A 19670-nucleotide genomic window follows, 5' to 3' on the forward strand; every position below is an offset into this window, starting at 1 on the left:
ATAAAAAGAACCACAATACAGTATTTTGCAAGGTGACTGCTTTTCCCCCTGTGAACACACCTGTAGCCAAGACATCTTTAAAAGAACACTCCCATGTTCATTCACCTCCCTCAATTTCTTATCTGTGAGCAGTTATTTCATCTAAAATCTATGGCAGAATTGCAGGTTTCCAACCAGAATACAGCTAGAATCATAGAAAGCAGCAAATTACCATGATGTGACTTCCTTCAAAGCAAAGCTATTCTTCAAAGAAAGCCCACAATTATTAGGTAGCCAAGGACATTTTAAAATGCATATTTATTTATCTCCTTCAGATAAAACAGTAATTATATTGCACTCAGGTTTTCAATACAGCCCTCAAATGAACTAATCACCAGGGTAGAGGCTGATGAGGTGGCCCTTGATGGAACTGCAATTAGGCTGGAAGGAAAGAATATCTGCTTTATGAGAAAATGAGCACTTTTATAAGCTATGAGAAAATCAGCACTTTTATAAGCTATTCCAAATACAAGGCATGATACTGGCTTATACATTGACTTAAATATTGGCTAACTGATATTTACCTCTGCAACTTTAAGGAACTCTGAGATCCGTGTCATTCTAGTGAGGAACTTCTTATATATATCAAGGCCTTCTTTGCACTGGTTCTTTTTCATATCAAAGTATTTTTCTACAAAGAGTGAGAATACTCGCATTAAATAAGAAACCAAGCATTCTGCAAAGGATATGCGAAGTCAAAGCATATAAACCAAGACAAATGAAAACAGCCCGCAGGTCTGTTTGATTATGTTAACTGCAGAGGTCACTATGCCTAACTTGCACAGAAGTGACAGAAGCTCCATCGAGCACAAGCTAATGCTCACATGCATGCAAACACCTTACCTTGCAGGTACTAGATCTCACAAAAGCATAACCACCCTGAAGAGGACAATCAAATTTAAGAATAGGTCACCCAAAGCAATGTAAATTCATCATCTTGGTTGAAATAAGGCAATTTTACAATCTGGCAGTCAGATATCTACTCTATTCCAGTGGCTACATATCAGGCAAGATTTGGATGTTTTCTGCCAGACTGATGCCTTGTTATGATGTTGTCTACAATGAGGTGCAATTGGTTACAAAACTGAAAGCAAGAGGGTCCCACTCTCCTTGAATCAGCACTTTCAAGGCCTGTTTCTCTATTAAGTTTCACTCCAAATGTGAATGAAAGCAGCTGCATGCTAATTCTTACTGAAGGAAGAGAAGTAGACAAGGGCTTCAGACTGCCAGGCTTCGGACTGTCCTTTACTAATTCTGGGTTTTGCTTTCCATTTTGCAAGCACAGGGTAATACCAGCAATCAGGCAGCTTGCTCCAGTCACAGAATACAACCAAACCAAGCAAGCCAACAGACTACTTTCAAACCTAGGCTCCCTTGCATCTCCAGTGTGTGCAAGTGAAAGGGCCTGAACCCTGAATTTGCAATTCCCCTTAAAATAGAAGATATGCTCTAGAAACATAAGTCAACCAATCATTAAAACCAAGCAACATTCAAATTTCAACAGCCAAGCAATCACAGATGGTGTGACTGCAAATTTGTAACTGACTATAGTTTATTCCACTTAAAAAGAAACAAAACCGGATCCCGTCTCTTACAGGAAAAAAAGCCCATCAATATCATGATTCAGGTTTGCAAGCACTTCAGTGAGACCACGAAAAAAAGGAACAATAAACCCACAATAAAGCAGTGCAAGTGAAGAAAATCACGACTTGGCTTCACTTGCATAAGCTTACCCATCCCTGTGTACAGTGCAATGGAAAATGCAATTGGACAGAAAAAGACTTGGAAATATTGGTGTTATTTCCAATTCAGATTTATTTTGATGTTTCACAACAAGACTATTTCAACTTCTCAGAATTACAGCTCTCTGTAATTGTTTACTGAGCATCCTCCCCAGAGTTTCATGTTGCAGAAAACAGTTATATTTACCTAAGAGGTTAATAATCCCTTCGTTATATGCCGCAAACAGTCTAATGGCATCTTTGAAGAGGAGCATGAAGGCAGCATTAATTACACCGTTTGTAAGTTCATTGCTATTGACCTAGGAAGATCAGAAAACAAAGTTAATTTAACTGAATTGATCCCTTACTGGAAAACTTCCTAGTTGAACTCCAATTCTCTATCCCAAGGCATGCTTTTCGTTCATCTCACGGGCTATTAGTGGAAAGTAGCAGCACAGCACATCAACACAGGATCAAATCAAATCATTTTGGCACATATTTTTGTTAACTAATGTTAACTAACTAGAAGACAGAGGGCAGAAATAACCAACTTTTAAATGAATAAGCAATTCTTACATAGTAAGAATACACAACAAACACTAACTTAGCATGAAGCACTCTCTCCAGTGAGCAAATACTTGTTTTCTTCTGATTTCTTGGAAGTATACCAATGAAGAAAACACTTAGTGCTCTTTAAGCTGTGCAGATAACATGGAAGCATGTTCAAAACCTTTAATCTTGACCTATTTTACAAGCTTGTGCAGGTTTGTACAAAGCCAGTAGTATACATATAGACATGTGCATATATTGCTAAACTTACATTGAAGTCGAGAAGTGCATCCATTTGATTTTGTATAATTGGTACAGTTTTGAGGAGTTTTTCTGTGCTCATCGTTCTCATCACCCCATCAGCCCTGTTGGACAAAACAAAAGAACATTCTTCACCTGAATTTTGAAGTCAATTGTTAGTGAGAAACAATGTAGAAAATAAAATAGGTCATCAGAGAACATTTAAATCATTGCTATTCAAAGCAGGCATTCTGGTGTTCAGGAATGCTGTCTAGCCAATACAATTGTAATAACTGCAGTGTACAAAAGCAACAACTTGTTTGGCCAAAATATGAATCCAAGATGAGTTTTTGTTCAGAGGAAATTAACCTGACAGTGCTCCGAAATATATATATATAGAGAAGAGCTATGATGCATCAGGTAAACATAAAACAATTCTCTGAGGGTTATTTCTGAAGCTCCTTTTTACCTATGCTTTTTCCAATCATCTGATGGTTATTTTGTGTCAGTTTGAATGATTTTCTTTGCAACTAAAAGCAGTCAGGAAGACTAAACAAACATGGCAATGTTTTTCAAGAACAGAAAGTTTATAGACTACACAACACTTCCTTTTAATGGCTGATTAGGAGTATTTGATTGTTTTATGAATTGTTCAGATGTAATAGACTAAGATTGGCTGCATATTTGAAATAACTCATCAAATGAATACCAAAAATACCCCAAGGAAAGCAACAACTGAGGAAGAGATTAAATCACCTCAGTGACAAGAAACAACTGTTTTCTGTAAGGCAAACCAGCCTGCTTTGCAGTTAGTTCATCAGCATGCACACAGCAAACCAAATGTTTCCTGCAAGTGCACGTCTTGCAGTGCATCTGCACAGAAAGGCAGTGGCTGCTCTCCAGGCTGGAAAGCAGCGAGGAGCACACTGCTTCCAACCTTCTACTCCTACTGTACACTCCATCCTAACAGCAAACAGCAACTGCAGTAAGTTTAATGTGGCAAGGCACGGGCGCAGAGCCCTGGAGGAAAACTGAGGTGTGGGAAAGGCAGATTGCTGCCACCACAAGTGATTCTTGCTGGCTTGCAGAAGGACTTCCAGGCACATGCTGTGGGCTAAATAATTCATCTCATAAGGCCTGAAACACTTGGTTGTAAAACAACTGTGTTAACAATCAATAGCGTATCTGCAACCACCTGACCACACACGCATCACATACGTGGAAAAGGCTGAGTGGTTTGTGTGGTTGGGATTCCAACTATCTCTAAAGGCAGAAAGAACAGAAGGAGCTCAAGCATTTCCCTTTTATTTTACCATCATACTTCAAAACTAAAGGGACTCTATACTATTAGCAAGGAGACATAAACGATTTGGACACTGTTCTGCGGCCAGTTCCAAATGCCTTTGTAACACTAATGCAAGGTATCATTGGACAGCCAACTACTGCTTTAACAGTTTAAAGTTGAGATTTTTGTGGGCTAAGAATTGTTTTTAGCTTCTATATAAATTAACCTGTGCAAAGATGATAAGGAATGCCCCAATGTAAAACTAAAATTAGGGTTTTAAACTTTAAAAAGCACTGTATACAGAGATAATGGAAAAAGATGGAAAGACTTTTAACCATCACCAGCTCTCCAGCCTTCCAATGAAGGAGATCTACAGATTAGCTCTATCATTCACTGTAACAAGCAATTACCTCAACTACTGGTGCTCTGCACTGTATTATTTGATATGTAAAGAGGTACCTACTCTCAAACAACTAATTCCTCTTCAAGGAGCTCACTTTCCAGGAGCAATTTTAATTCCTATATATGAAGTATGAATTGCACTACATTTACAAAGGTTGTGAACTTTATATGGATGTTTCGGGACACGAATAGAGAAACATCAGGAAGGACTGCAAGGTGTTTCACAGAACACTCATGTCCTGGTTCCAGCTGGGATATACAGACTTAATTTTCTTCCCAGCAGCTGGTGCAGTGCTGGGTTTTGGATTTAGTCTAGGAATAATGCTGATAACACACCAGTGTTTTAGTTGCTGCTCAGCAGCACTTACCCTGATCAAGGACTTTTCAGTCTCATGCTCTGCCATTGAGGAGGGGCACAAGAAACCGGGAGGAAGCAGAGACAGGACACTTGACCCAAACTAGCCAAAGGGGTATTCCATACCACAGCACGTCATGCCCAGTATAGAAACTGGGGGGAGTCACCTGGAAGGGCTAGATCACTGCTCGAGTTGGGCTTTGTTATCGGTCAGCAGGTGGTGAGAAATAGTATTGCACATCACTTGTGTTTCTTGCATTTAATTCCTCTTTCTCCTTTTAAAAATTATTATTATATTTTACTTTATTTCAATTATTAAACTGTTCTTACCTCAACCTGCAGGTTTGACTTTTTCCTATTCTATTCCCCATCCCATTAAGGGGCTGGAGGGAGTGCGAGTGAGCTGCTGCGCAGCACTTAGTTGCATGCTGGGGTTAAACCACAACGTTTAAACATTCCAGAGCTAGAAACACAAGTAAATTGCATAGTTCCCTATACTGCATGCAAGAAAAAGCAATTTTGTGATGCATTGTAAAAGATTTATCTAAACTTCTACTTGGTTTGATGCATACCATTTTTCATTTCTTTATATTAAACTGTTAATGTCTAAAGAAGCCAAATCACAACAACTGAAGTAAGATATTTTTGCATATACATAACTGAGCAACGGAGCCTTTTTGTGTCATGGGAGACATTCAACTGCGAAAAGCAGACGTTACTGCTCTACTAAGTGGGAGCCAACTGCAGTATTTTCCACTCTGAGGCTTTGCCTTATGCCCTGTAATTCAAAATAAGTAAAACAAAACACAGCTCTTACCCTCTTTTTACTTTCGTGAAGTCAAAAGCCACTTGTCTATAGGAAACTGCCTTTTCATTCAGATACCTGCTATATCGTCTGATAAACGTTGACATGTTATAACCTAAAAAACAAGTTCCAGAAGCTTATTACTTACCCTGTCAATTAAAGAACAAGAACCTCAGTCTAAAAGTGCAAGACATTAACTCAAAACAGCTTCATTAGCTATACAAAAGAAGGCAATAATATAGTCTTGTGAGAAACAGTGTACATCATCGTGTTTACCATGTAAATCAGACAATATGGAAGACAATCTAGAAGACCTGACCAACGCAAAAGTTTACACTTTATTTCCAAGGAAATTACTTCCAAAAGCAAAACAAAATATTTTTATGCAAGTTCTCTCACAGTCTGATAGAAATTGCTATCAAATAAATTGGACAGAGCCTTGGGTGGCATGGTTTAGTGTGAGGTGTCCCTGCCCATGGCAGGGGGGTTGGAACTGGATGATCTTAAGGTCCTTTCCAATCCAAACTATTCTATGATTCTACATGCATTCATGAAAATGTTCACATCGGCTCCACAACATTCTCTCATTTGGAACTGAACAGAAATAAATAAAAGGCATTGAAGGAAATATTAAGACACGACAAAAATTCCTCAATGTTAAGACAGTGGCTATAGGAAATGTTTTGATAACTGTCAGTCTAAGGATAAAGACCAAGAAATGAAATGTGTTTGTAAATTATACTGAGACCTTGGAAGTTAAGACTCACTAAAATGAAGCAATTTGCAGACCCTTGTTGTACCTGAGAAAGATTTGCCCCCAGGGCACCTCCCTGTGTGCCTGTTTTGTGGCAAAAATGAGAAGTAGCTATATGAAAACTAACGCAGAAGGTAAGAAACCACCCCAGCAGACAAAGACAAAAGCAACATTCTTCCCTGTGAGGGTGCTGAGGCGCTGGCACAGGGTGCCCAGAGAAGCTGTGGCTGCCCCATCCCTGGCAGTGTTCAAGGCCAGGCTGGATGGGGCTTGGTCTAGTGGAAGGTATCCCTGCCCGTTACAGTCGGCTTGGAACTGGATGGGCTTTAAGGTCCCTTCCAGTTCAAACCATTCTATAATTCTACATATGATCAGAACTGCACTGAAATGCAGCTAAGAGTTTGGAAGGGTATTTCACCTAAAAAATCAAAACCAGAACTTATTTGCCCATAGAATTAGCCTCAAAGATGGATGGAATGGCTTGTGAACAAATTCTCAAAAAGTTAATTTCTTCATTTAGACACAGTTCTTGTATCACTGACGCTGTATCCAATGTACATATGATGTATTTGTTGAAATTGAAGCTACCAATCAAAATATACCTCTTCAAATGGAGAAATCTCTTCAGAAATAAGAGGAACAGTCAGATCTGTTTAGCTAAACAAGTTAGAAGCAATTATAGGTAAAGCCTTTCCTGAAAGATACAACCAATGCCTCCAGCAGACAGCTTCTGCCATGCCACAATAGCATTGAAATTAAGAAATGCTTTTTGGGGCAAAACAGACAGAAAAATGACTTCTGAAATGACGGGACCCATTAGAGTCACCAAGTTGCACTGACTGCTCCCCAGCACTCTACCAACTTGTAATGAAAAAGTCACCTTACCTTGCAATCCACTCTTGTCTAGGAAATTGCTCAGATTAAACAACGTGTTTCTGGACGCCAGATACTGGATAAAACGCTGGACGAAAGGAAAAATTGGAATGCTTTTACTATGTTACTCATGAGCTGCAACTGAGGTAACAGTATTAGGAACTCTTCTTAGCCAGTTTATGAAATTGAGCTTTTATACTGTAAGCCTGATGTCAAATCTGGAAGCTATTACAAAAGCTCAGATGAACTTTCAAATGAAGCTACTCAGAATTTTCTGTGTAAAAAATCTATGACAAATCAAAGTGAAGGAGATGTTGCACAAAGGTCTCTGACTCAGAGACTTCGTTTATTTGAAGCCAGAATACAGAACTGGAAGCTTCTGACCAAATCCCCCCAAATACATTCTCATTTTACATGCTCACAGTTGGTTCACTGACTTCAAGTTTATAACAGTTGATTTCATTTTACCCATCAGCCGAGGCTAGTTGGTAATGCATGTGTAATGGTACTTAGCTTAAATATGAAAAAAAGGTGATATAAATGTTAGTTTGCTTATAAATCGAATGTTAAATAAACATAAGAATCCATACAAGGCATTAACACAGTATCACAGTTAGTACATCTTATTCGTTACACCTAATTCTGAATTAGGTTTCACAACGTGATTTTCATCTTGTAAAGACATTTCAGATCACTGGCACCACATCTTAATTTAGTAGGAAAAATAGCTCTGTCATATGAACCATTGTATAGAGAGCTGTTACAAAAAGAAACCAAACATTCACTTGCAATAACATTTTGACAGAGGGAAAAGAAATAGTTCTGATTAGTGTAACATATACCACTGAATTGTTTTTGTTGGCATAAATACACAGGTTATGTTGGAAAAGGGCTGGAGAAGTGTAAAGGCACTTCAGTGCTCTGCTGTAACAGAATTCAGCAAAAGCTGCAGAACCAAATGCTTTTCAGGTTTTTTGCAAAGGGATTTACAGATTCTCTAAGAACTTGTAGACATTTGCATCATTTCAAGCATTGGAACAGGCTGCCCAGGGAAGGGGTTGAGTCACCATCCCTGGAGGTATTGGAAAGTCGTGCAGATGTGGAGTTTGGGAACATGGCTTAGTGGTAGACTTGGCAGTGCTGGGTTAACAGTTAGACTCAATCTTCAATCTTTTCCAACCTAAATGATTCTATAAGCACTCAGTTGCCATGTTCATTGACCAAGAACTATTTTTATGTGTGAAAAGTTTCATCTTGAGCGGCAACCTAACCCTCACTACTTCCATAACACATTCAGCAAGCAAAATTTGTTTGGCAGTTTTATTCTTAAAATACAAAGTATTTCAGACAGTGGACTCATGAAATACCTTTAATTACTATGAAGTGTTTTGGCATCAATGCAAGTACACCAAAAGCATAGAGACTATTTTGGGAAGTGTCAATTATCCCAGTGACAATGCTTAAAGTCAACATGAGAAGTTTGCCCTCTTGTGGCTTACTTAGCTTCAAAGAATAGATTTTCACCAAGGCATACTCTGCAGCTAAGCTGCAAGAAAAACCATTATATATAACCCCACCACAAGCCAGCCAGTCAGCCAGAGGAAGGAGGCAAACAACCCATAAGAACACTGCAACCTGAAATGAACAGTTTGGGTTCTTTCTACAAAATCCTACGTGTAATTTTGTAAAGCTATCCCTCTAATTCCAATATTCATAGAGCTTACCTTATACTGACTGCTTACAGCAAAAAGGAAGGTTTAGAAACACTTTCTAAGGAAGCCTTACAAGTAGAATTTTAGGGTTTTTTTTTTAAATGCAGGAACTTCCAAGCTGCCGCATATTCCATTTGAAAAAATAAGGCCCCAGAGGAATTCCAGTTGTGGAACAAACCAAGCTCATTCCTTTCTGTGTAAACTGGGGTTTTATTTAATTGTTCTACAGTATTTGATGCTATTTTGGTGTTCAAACTCAAAGCCAGCTCAGAGGCACACATTCGTCTTCACTGCAAAGGGCTAAGGGGTGATGATGGAAATCAGTTCAGAATCAAGTTATCAGGGAAAAAATACCATCTGGATTAGCTGGAGCATGAACCTGAAAAATCTTCCACATCTTCAGCTTCCAGAATCCCATTCCAAGTTTATTTCTGTTGGGTTTGGGGGTTCTTTTATTATTAGAATAACACCACAGGAAAAAAAGATACCTCCAGCATTTAAGACACCAATTCTAAACTTATAAACTATATTTAAAGTAGAAACAAACTAAATAGCTAACATATAATGAGACCTGTGCTCTTGCAGGGTTAAGACACAAAGAAGCAAAATAAATCTTTTCTTACAAAGACCATTAGTGGGAAGCATTTAGCTGACATTTATAGAAATGAAGCGCTGTAACTGTTCCCAGACATATCATTTTTGGTCTTACCTCATTTCCATACACCATTAAATGATGGGTTGTGATGAGAGATTTGAAGACCACTACCCAGCTACTGTTGGTAGTTCTTTCAAACAAGCTGTCTGCCAGCTGGGGGATGTTCACATTCATCTCATTTGTGCACTGGATTAAATCTGCAAGACAGGAATTTTTGTTATTATTATCATGAGGTTTGTGAAGGAACATCAGTAACATACAAAAATATCAGTGCATTCATTTTATATAGTGATATTTTCTATGAAAGCTGAGGGGGGCTTTCTAGCAAGATAAATAATTACTTGAAAATCACCATGGTACTGAGCTACCAGAAGCTTGTAACACAAACTCAAGTCTGCTCACTGCCAAGATTCCAGGTATTGAACTGCTTTAGCAGTTGCCTTAGAAGGCCCTGGAAGAGAAGTACTATAATGACTTACACTATCTCTGACTAACAACTCCCAGCTTTCAAACATCTAAAGCATTAAATAGCAAAGTAATTCTTACATGCTCCCATTTCATCAAGTTTTACTAGAAGATTATGACCGAAATTAACTGTAACCTCTGATTTCTGGCCTTTTAATGGACCTGTAAACCCTACTAGCCATTGGTTCAATGTGAGTAATAAGAGATTCAAATGTTGCTTAGTCTTGATACAATGCTATCAACACCTTTAAAAGGGCAGAGGAAACGTTAAGTGAAAAAAGGAGCCTCAAGTTACAACACCAGAAGCTTGACAGATGAATTTAGTTATAAGTGGGTTATTAACTGAAAAGATTAGCTAAAACAAAGCTATCCAATTCTTGTCCAACCTGGAATTCCAGTAGGCAAGATCCAGTGACTCTTCAAACAGCTGTTAAAAAGTTACCGTGCCTCTCTTTATTCTAGCTTTGCTACTGTCACAACTGTATAATCAGTTAGCCACACTTACCATACAACTAATATAATAACATATAATAATGCAGTAACTCACTGCCAAATGCTAATGAAGGAAGCTATGACTTAAGATCACGATGCTGCAGTGACAAATACAACACAAACAACTACATTAACATCTGGATGTGATGTAACACAGCTTGCCAGCATTTAATACAAAGCTTAACTTAAAGCAACGCAGTACTGATGACATTTTACTACTGTTACCACCTCAAAAATAAAACAGTAATTTTCACTCCAACTGCCAAAGGTCACAGCTCAGTAAAGATCGAGACTTGACTAATCCCTGTGCCTGCCTATGGCACAGGGCTTATTCAAGTTACTAAGTAGAAACATCCATTTAATCTTTAACCTTTGAAGACAGTTTTATATTTGAACGAACAATCATTTGTCACAGAGGACTTGTGAAAGACAAGATCCTCCTTCAGCCAGAGAAGCAGGGAAGTGTGGCTACCATAAACTGAGAACTAGTACGGTCAGGACTGAAAGGGCTGCTGCTTACAAGCTGAAGTATTAAAGGAAGCAAAGCAGGAAATGATTTTTACATTCAAAATGTAATGAGATGGCGAGATTAGATGTTTCTTTATCTACAAGTAAAACTGTGATGACTACAGGCAGTCATGACCTCATTTTTAAGTCAGGGTTATCTATTATTGGATGATGATTTGGGGCTGTTAAGACAATGCAAGGATATTACTCAGCAAGAGATCTGCTCTGAACTGGATCATTAAAACCAAGCCCTGCAGCATCCTGATCTTCAGGTCTTCCCACCTAAGTAACAAAACAAGCAGTTTTGTGCAAGGCTATCCAGCAGGAACACCCATTCAGTACAAAGGTATATGCATCATGGGATGTCAAGTCATACATGTGGGCACAAGAGGTGCAAGTGCATATTAGAAAGTGAGAACTTCTATTAAATGCAACATTTGCCAACAAGTCAACAGTGACTCACTGGCAAATGGGTCTATCCACTATCTAAAATTAGTTAAAAATCTCCATTCTGGATGATACTTGGTGCTGGAATAAATGCTTTCTGAACCGCCACTGGACTTGCAAATGATGTTTTGGTATCTGTTGCAGTGCGTAAAAGAAAACAGGCTCTGTAACCCAGCAGAAAATCATCCCTCACAGGAGTGACGAGTGTCTATGTGAAAAGCATATGAATGAACTTGGGGGGCAGGGGGAGAGAGGGCAGGCACGTTAGGAAGGAGCACTAACAGCCAGCTGGGAGAGAACACAGGCAAGAACTGAAGTACACAGGCAAGGCTGGCCCTGACTGGAAAGGAGTAACTGTGATACCACAGTTACTACAAACTAAGTTTTAGCAAAACATGAAGTTTCCTTCTCTACAAAAACACAGGTTGAGTATCACAGATACTTAAAAACCTGCTATGTCTTAACAGCCCAAAATGCCTACATCATACACATTTCAGAAGTGTTACATCTACCTAAAGGTTCTTTGGGTGTATTTACATGAGTGATGTTCATTAGGTAAAGAAATATTTGCACAGTTCAACCCAAATTACATCAGCAATTTTTGTGCTAACCATAGCACAAACCCAGCAGACAGCACCCTGCAGCCCACACTGCCTGTTGAGGAACACTGTCATATTCAGCGTTCCTGCTTATTTATCCTATTCCCACAGACACCCTTCGTTAAGGGAAAGGAATGAATATATCATTATTTTCACATCCTACACTTTACACAACTCGCCTCACACCCACCTATGAAAATAGTAGCTACATGTTTTGAAACCCAAGTGCCCAAAGCAACAAATCTCGAGACTGCTAGTCTGGTGTGAGCTATATATACCACAGGCAGGTATACAACCAAAGGGCATGGCACTGAGGGGAATAGCTTTAACCTTAGAAAAAAACAGAAAAGAAGCAAAGAAAAAGCAAGCAAACAACAAAGGATAACTCTTGGTGAATTAAGTGTGATGGCTGTTTGATCTTTGATCTTCTTTTCACAGGAGAGAAGGAGGAATTGAATTAGGATTGAACACTAACCCCTATCAATACCACAGAAAGGAAGGTCACTCTCCTGGGAAGCAGAAACTATCTCAAAGCTGCTAAAACTTCCACAGCATAAGATACAGTGCATACAGATATTAAATAATAAACATTGATCTTTGTTTCAAAGGCAGCAGTTCACTGCTGAGAACTTTAAGTTAAGCTTGCAGCTGTCTGGGAAGGTTGTATAAGAGAAGCTCAGACAGCAAGGAATGCAGAGTCATATCCATAGAGGCAGAGACAGACCAGAGAATGGCCATAAGCATAGAGCAGACAAGGCACACAAGCAGCTGAAGGAGGTGGATTCATTCTATCAGCAGAGCATAAGACTAAAGGCAGAGAGAGAGCAAGACATTGCCAGGCATGGGGCAGCCACAGCTCCGCTGGGCACCCTGTGCCAGCACCTGAACACCCTCACAGGGAAGAGCTTCTGCCTAAGAGCTCATCTCAATCCTCCTCCCTCTGTCAGTTTAAATCCATTCCCCCTCGTCTTGTCCCTATGCGCCTTTGTCAAAAGTCAGTTCAGTGAAACATGAAGATTGCCATCTTGCTGTGAGAGTGGCAGGTCAAGCACTGCTTAAGTTTATGCTAAACCTGCATATGTCACATCACAAGTTACTTGCTAGAACAGCACAGCTAAGAAAAACAAACATAAGCAGTACAGACACCTCAAACTGACCACTTCAATTTTCTACTACCCTTTTACTGCAGCTATTTTAAAACGAGCACTTGCTTACTCACTGAATCCATATTCATGTTTGCTAAACAGCTAAAAACATAAGACTGTTCTGCTACAAGACTCAGCAGTTGAGCTTGCCCAGGACCAATTCCTGCAAAATAAGGGGGTTTTAAATACTTACATGGAAATCACTTGGGAATAGAAGTTATTCTAGACTACACAATGCCTTCTTAAGTTGGGAAGCTACAGTAGAAACAGGGATCTATGGAAAAGCATCTCCAAGTAGCAGTTGCAATGAAGGAGCTCATTACCCCAGTGCTGATAAAAAACGTTAAGGTAAACCGTGGCAATAGATAGTTCTTCCAGGCTGTCTAAGTTTGGTCTAACACAGGACCAAAACATCTTCAGAATAAGAGCACTCTGATCTTCACTCATATGTGGATGTTGTAGTTTTCATGAAGTTGACTGGAAAATGACTAAGAAAAAAGTACTACAATCCTGGGAAGCCACTCACATGTGATATTCAGACTAACTACAACTAGAAACCAAGTCACAAGTCCTGTCAAGCACTCAGGCAGTTTGCACTGTAAGAATGAGCCCAATTAATTCCTTTTTAAAAGGTATTACAGAGCTCAAAAAGAAGAGCAGATCACTTTACTACTGCTCCTATTCAAAGGAGCCAGTTTTCACACTGCAGCTAGCCTTTGCCTGCATGGCATGTTTGCTTTTGATCCCTGCTAGAGATATTACTGTTGTAAAAACTCGCTGTGTCCCCAGACAGCTTCTCACAGGAGTCAAGCCTGTGGCTGGAAGTCCACCCACAGCCACAGAAATTGGCATCACAGATGCAGAATTGTAACTTAGTGCAAGAGGCAATACGAAAATGGTCAACTGAACTCTCCAAAAGGGGCAAAATTCACCTTAGTGTGCATTTTAACTTCACAAACTCACATACGCTAGAAGTATAAGGCATGTATACCTTCACCACGTGAAACAAATGTTTGATTTCTCCCATGCTAATGTAAAACCAACATACAAAAGACACTATAGATGATTAATCAAACAAACCACATGGTCACAGCCTGAGCTTAGGTATTCAAGAATATACACAAACTTAGCTCCAGGTCCAAGAGGAGTCTCCAGTTTATTCTGTGATCTTCCACAAACACATGTACATAGCCAGGCCCAACAAGTCTTACGGATGAATAGTTCTTTGGTTATGAAGACTATTAAAGTACAATCCTACTATATTCGGCAAATAGCTCACTTCTTTGTATCATTACCTTTGGACACTGTTATGTACCTCCACTCTACCACAAGGTACGGGCAAAGATTAAAGGTCATTCTGAACAGACAATACACTTTTCAGGTAGCACATGAAGCTTTAATTCCGATAAACTCAATGCCCAGACAAAGAAAACACTGTGATAAAAGAAATACATATATAATCACACATGAAACTCATAAATAATTGTTAATATCCTACTGTTTCAGAACAGTCAGAATAAATCTACTCTAAAATACATACAGTCAGAAGTTCAGTTTAGCAGGAGAAGTGAAGTTATCAAACAAAGCTGTCAGAAAGCTCTCACTTGCCTTAATACTTCCCTTTTTTCTTAAGAGGATGAAAGTCAAGAACCATTATTAGCATTTAAATACTTATCAGTGGATCCAAACTACAAGCCAAGCATGCATCAGGTTCAAGTTTACCTAACCAGTAAATTTATAACTGAACCCAAACCACACAGCAAAGCAGTTTCTTTTTTAAATACAAAAGGAAAATTAAAACATTTCTTGAAATAGGTGAATAATTATACTTAGGAAATTATGGCCACATAGAGGAGCTCAATAGAACACAATCACCTATTTAGCACATGTAGTACCTTTCAAGCTGAAGAGGTAACACGCTAGTGACTGACGTTCCACTTGCACGAGGGAACACTTGTGGCTAATGACTATCGGTGGAATATAGGACAGTGTCTACACTTAAAATAATCCTACTCAAGAGGGTGCATTTGCTTATGATCAATTCCCCTTGCACCTAAGGCCATACGAAATTATTTTAGCAAAGATTTAAAAACCTATTGATAGCTTATTTTTCTCCTTAGGGGAACAGATTCTCCACAAGATGCAGCATTCAAATCTGAAACGCTTTTGCTTCATTACACTTTTGAAAACCATGTACATTGGGGAAAATTTCAGTGCCTCCACTTAACCCAGCAGCTGAAAGAAAAAGATGCAGGTGTCTGCTCTGCTAAGATTCAGGTTCAATTCCCTTCTCTAGCTGTCTAGATTTCAATTCATACAATGCTTTCGAATGGACCTTAAAGCTCATCCAGTTCCAACCCCCTGCCACGGGCAGGGACACCTTCCACTAGAGCAGGTTGCTCCAACCCCATCCAACCTGGCCTTGAACACTGCCAGGGATGGGGCAGCCACAGCTTCTCTGGGCACCCTGTGCCAGCGCCTCAGTACCCTCACAGGGAAGAATTTCTTTCTAATATCTAATCTAAATGATTAGATGAATGGAACTGGATGATCTTAAGGTCCTTTCCAACCCTAACCATTCTATGATTCTAAATCTATCCTCTCTCAATTTACCTTCCAAGTTATACCAATTGCCACTATGCTAGGGTCTAATTTTCTTAAGTTAGTACTTCTTGCTTTACACAAATATTTTCATCACGGGAACAGAGCAACAAATGTCAAGTGCTCCCTCAGTTGGTCACTGATCTTAACTGAAATGCAAGTGCTGACTACAAACATGTTATGCATTTACACAGGAAAGGCATTAACAAGGGGTACATGAGAATGTCAGCAGAGACAGGACCCTTTCACACGTAATGACACACAGAGTAGGAACAGTGAATGCTGCCAACTTCCTTTAGGAATAAGGTGACAAATTTCAAAGCTCAGAAGTCAGCAAGTGTGCATTAAATTGTTTACTAATCTGAAATGATGGGATTTATGCCATGAAGAAGTCTGCCAGTAGACAAAAAAATCATGGCAGTAAGGTGAAGTTCCCGACGACTGGAAGAAGGGAAATATAACCCCCATTTTCAAGAAGGGGAAAATGGATGACCCGGGGAATTACAGAGCAGTCAGTCTCACCTCTGCGCCTGCAAAATCTTGGAGCAGATTCTCCTGGAAGGCATGCTAAGGCACATGAAAAACAAGGAGGTGGTTGGTGACAGCCAGCATGGCTTCACTAAGGGGAAATCCTGCCTGACCAATTTAGTGGCCTCCTATGATGGGGCTACGAAACTGATGGACAGAGGCAGAGCAGTTGATGTCATCTACCTGGACTTATGCAAAGCATTCGACACTGTCCCACATGACATCCTTGTCTCTAAATTGGAGAGACATCAATTTGATGGGTGGACCACTCGGTGGATAAAGAACTGGCTGGATGGCCGCACGCAAAGAGTTGTGGTCAATGGCTCGATGTCCGGCTGGAGACCGGTAACGAGTGGTGCCCCTCAGGGATTGGTGTTGGGACCGGTCTTGTTCAACATCTTTGTCGGTGACATGGACAGTGGGATTGAGTGCGCCCTCAGCAAGTTTGCCGATGACACCAAGCTGTGTGGCTCGGTTGATACGCCGGAGGGAAGGGATGCCATCCAGAGGGACCTCGACACACTTGTGAGGTGGGCTGATGCCAACCTGATGAAGTTTAACCATGCCAAGTGCAAGGTCCTACACCTGGGTCGGAGCAATCCCAGGCACAGCTACAGGTTGGGCAGAGAAGAGATTCAGAGCAGCCCTGCAGAGAAGGACTTGGGGGTGTTGGTCGATGAGAAAATAAACATGAGCCGGCTGCAGTGTGCGCTCGCAGCCCAGAAAGCAACCGTATCCTGGGCTGCATCAAGAGGAGCGTGACCAGCAGGTCGAAGGAGGTGATCCTGCCCCTCTACTCTGCTCTCGGGAGACCTCACTTGGAGCATTGTGTGCAGTTCTGGTGTCCTCAACATAAAAAGGATATGGAACTGTTGGAACAAGTCCAGAGGAGGCCACGAGGATGACCAGGGGCTGGAGCACCTCCTGTATGGAGACAGGCTGAGAAAGTTGGGGCTGTTCAGCCTGGAGAAGAGAAGGCTGCGTGGAGACCTCATAGCAGCCTTCCAGTATCTGAAGGGTGGCTATAGAGATGCTGGGGAAGGACTCTTCATCAGGGACTGTAGTGACAGGACAAGGGGTAACGGGTTCAAACTTAAACAGGGGAAGTTTAGATTGGATATAAGGAAGAAATTGTTTACTGTTAGGGTGGTGAGGCACTGGAATGGGTTGCCCAGGGAGGTTGTGAATGCTCCATCCTTGGCAGTGTTCAAGGCCAGGTTGGACAGAGCGCCTTGGGTGACATGGTTTAGTGTGAGGTGTCCCTGCCCATGGCAGGGGGTTTGGAACTAGATGATCTTAAGGTCCTTTCCAACCCGAACTATTCTGTGAATCTAAAAAATGCCTTCCTCTGATTTTGTTAGGAATCCAGTTACAGCAAGCATTAGTGGTGGTGTGAAGTTTCATTTACTAATGGTTGTTACAGGTTTAGGATTAACATTCCCCCAACCTCCTCCCTAAAAGAGCTAATGATCTATATGCCCATATTGATGTTAAACAGTCCTGTGATAGGTTCTGGCAGGGCACATCTTTGCTTTCCAGAAGGACATGGAAAGTGTTATGCAATAGGGAAAAAAAAAGGTGTTACTGAGGGAAAAACAGTCACTGCAGTTATATTCATGTAACATTTGTCAGCAAATCTGAAATGAAGTAGAAACTGAAGTCAGGCGCATAGCAGTAGCAGTAAAGTTTTCCATGATCAGTTTTTAGTCTGTCATTTATCAAACTAGAAGTTCCTCTAAAACAAGTGGTTTGTATGAAATGTGACGTGAAGGATCAGAATTACACAACCTCTGTATATTAGATATGATTTCCTACTTGTATCCTTTTGTTCAGATTTCCAGATCATCTGCCTTCCTTGAACAGAAGGCAAGTCAAAACAGCCCCTTGTTCCCAAATGTCCTAGGGAAATATATCAAGGGGAAGAGGTTTTTCAACTGGCTGCTGTTGACAAGGATTTTGGATTATGGAGGTTATTTTTTCCATCCACCTTGACAAGCTGACTATGGGCGTTTATTCTAATTTTACCCAGTTACAAAAACAAAAACAAACCCCACACATATGCCAAAAAACCCAACCCCAGACCTGAAATGAGTTCACAAACACATACTAGTTTTATTCAAAAGATGTATGAACTCTTGCAAACCCCCTTGGAAACATTTATAGAACCTTTACCATGCACTGTTCTTCAATACTTAAACACTCCAGGAGTTAACTGTGCCACAAAAGGATTTTTGACACATAAAACCAACAAGAAATCAGGAATACTGAAATAAGAACAAAACACAGAGGTAGTCTGTAAAGTGTTATTAAAATCTACTTTGATAGATTACGTTTCTGAACCCTGATACATTCAAATCTGATTCTCCACATTCCAACTGCCATTTTAAACCCAGACACCTTCAAGTAAGCATATGGCAGATTTCTAACTTTCCCACCTCTTCCATAGGTGATGTCCTTATTTAAACGTGGGAAATAGGATTAGAAGTTCCTGAATGTAAATAAGTATTTTCATTAATTTCATTAGAGACCCAAACAGTCTGTTCAAAAGCAATACTCAAAGTAGCTCTGAACATTAACTCAAGCAGGTTTTATGTAATTTAAATTTGATTTCTTTCTCAAAGAGATACATTTGGTACACTGAAAATGAAACCTGTGCCAAAACGAAGAAACCCCAAATGGCATACTGAAGTGACAGAGCTAGAAACTGAGTGATGCTACATTTCAGTCTGAGCCACTAAGTGACATTTAATGTCCCAGTAGAATAAGCAGCATGTATTTGAGAACTGAGTGAATACTTAGGTGTTGTCATAATTACCAGAAAATACCTGTTATTTGCAGTTTAAATTGTATTTGTTGTAAATGTCATAGAATGATGGAATAGTTAGGGTTAGAAAGTACCTTAAGATCATTAATGCCATGGGCAGGGATGCCTCACACCAAACCAGGTTGCTCAAGGCTCTGTTCAATCTGGCCTTGAACACTGCCAGGGATGAGCATTTACCACTTCTTTGAGCAACCTGTTCCAGTGCCTCACCACCCTCACAGTAAAGAACTTCTTCCTTATATCTAACCTGAACTTCCCCTGTTTCAGTTTAACCCCATCACCCCTTGTCCTACCGCTACAGTCCCTGATGAAGAGTCCTTCTCCAGCATCCTCATAGGCCTCCTTCAGGTAGAGGAAGGCTGCTCCGAGGTCTCCAAGCAGCTTCTCTTCTCTTCTGAATAAGCCCATTTGTACCAAATTGCTTTACCAGGAGTTTTCTACAGCAGCCTTACAGGTGGCTTCACCCAAGTCTCCTTGAGACAGGGTAGACGAGGAAATCTGGACCACGCATTGCTCATAACTGACAATAAAAATCCCAGTTGATAATTCTTCCTGTGCATATAATGGCATCTTAGTTGCTACACACACTGACTCAGGAAACAATTCATGGAACAGTTAAAGAAATCTGAGAAGATCCATTCCATTCAGCGCTTTCCATGTTTAAAAAGAAAT

At 40.2% G+C, this 19670-nt stretch overlaps 1 protein-coding gene across 8 annotated transcripts in view; it reads right to left on the reverse strand.

The window, feature by feature from the left end:
• PICALM (phosphatidylinositol binding clathrin assembly protein) overlaps positions 1-19670 on the reverse strand; it is a 74988-nt gene that overhangs the window by 34536 nt on the left and 20782 nt on the right. For all 8 annotated transcript variants that reach the window (XR_013956357.1, XM_080612189.1, XM_080612188.1 and 5 more), the window contains exons 2-7: positions 9445-9587; positions 7036-7111; positions 5409-5511; positions 2581-2674; positions 1969-2080; positions 564-670 (exon numbers count right to left, since the gene is read on the reverse strand). Coding sequence is in view for 7 of the 8 variants with exons in the window: in XM_080612189.1 (XP_080468315.1) it covers positions 564-670; positions 1969-2080; positions 2581-2674; positions 5409-5511; positions 7036-7111; positions 9445-9587 (635 nt within the window). In the remaining variant the exon portion in view is untranslated. The remainder of the gene's footprint in view (positions 1-563; positions 671-1968; positions 2081-2580; positions 2675-5408; positions 5512-7035; positions 7112-9444; positions 9588-19670) is intronic.

The sequence above is a fragment of the Psittacula echo genome (genome assembly GCF_963264785.1).
Source record: "Psittacula echo genome assembly, chromosome: 3".
In the NCBI taxonomy this organism is placed as follows: domain Eukaryota; kingdom Metazoa; phylum Chordata; class Aves; order Psittaciformes; family Psittacidae; genus Psittacula; species Psittacula echo.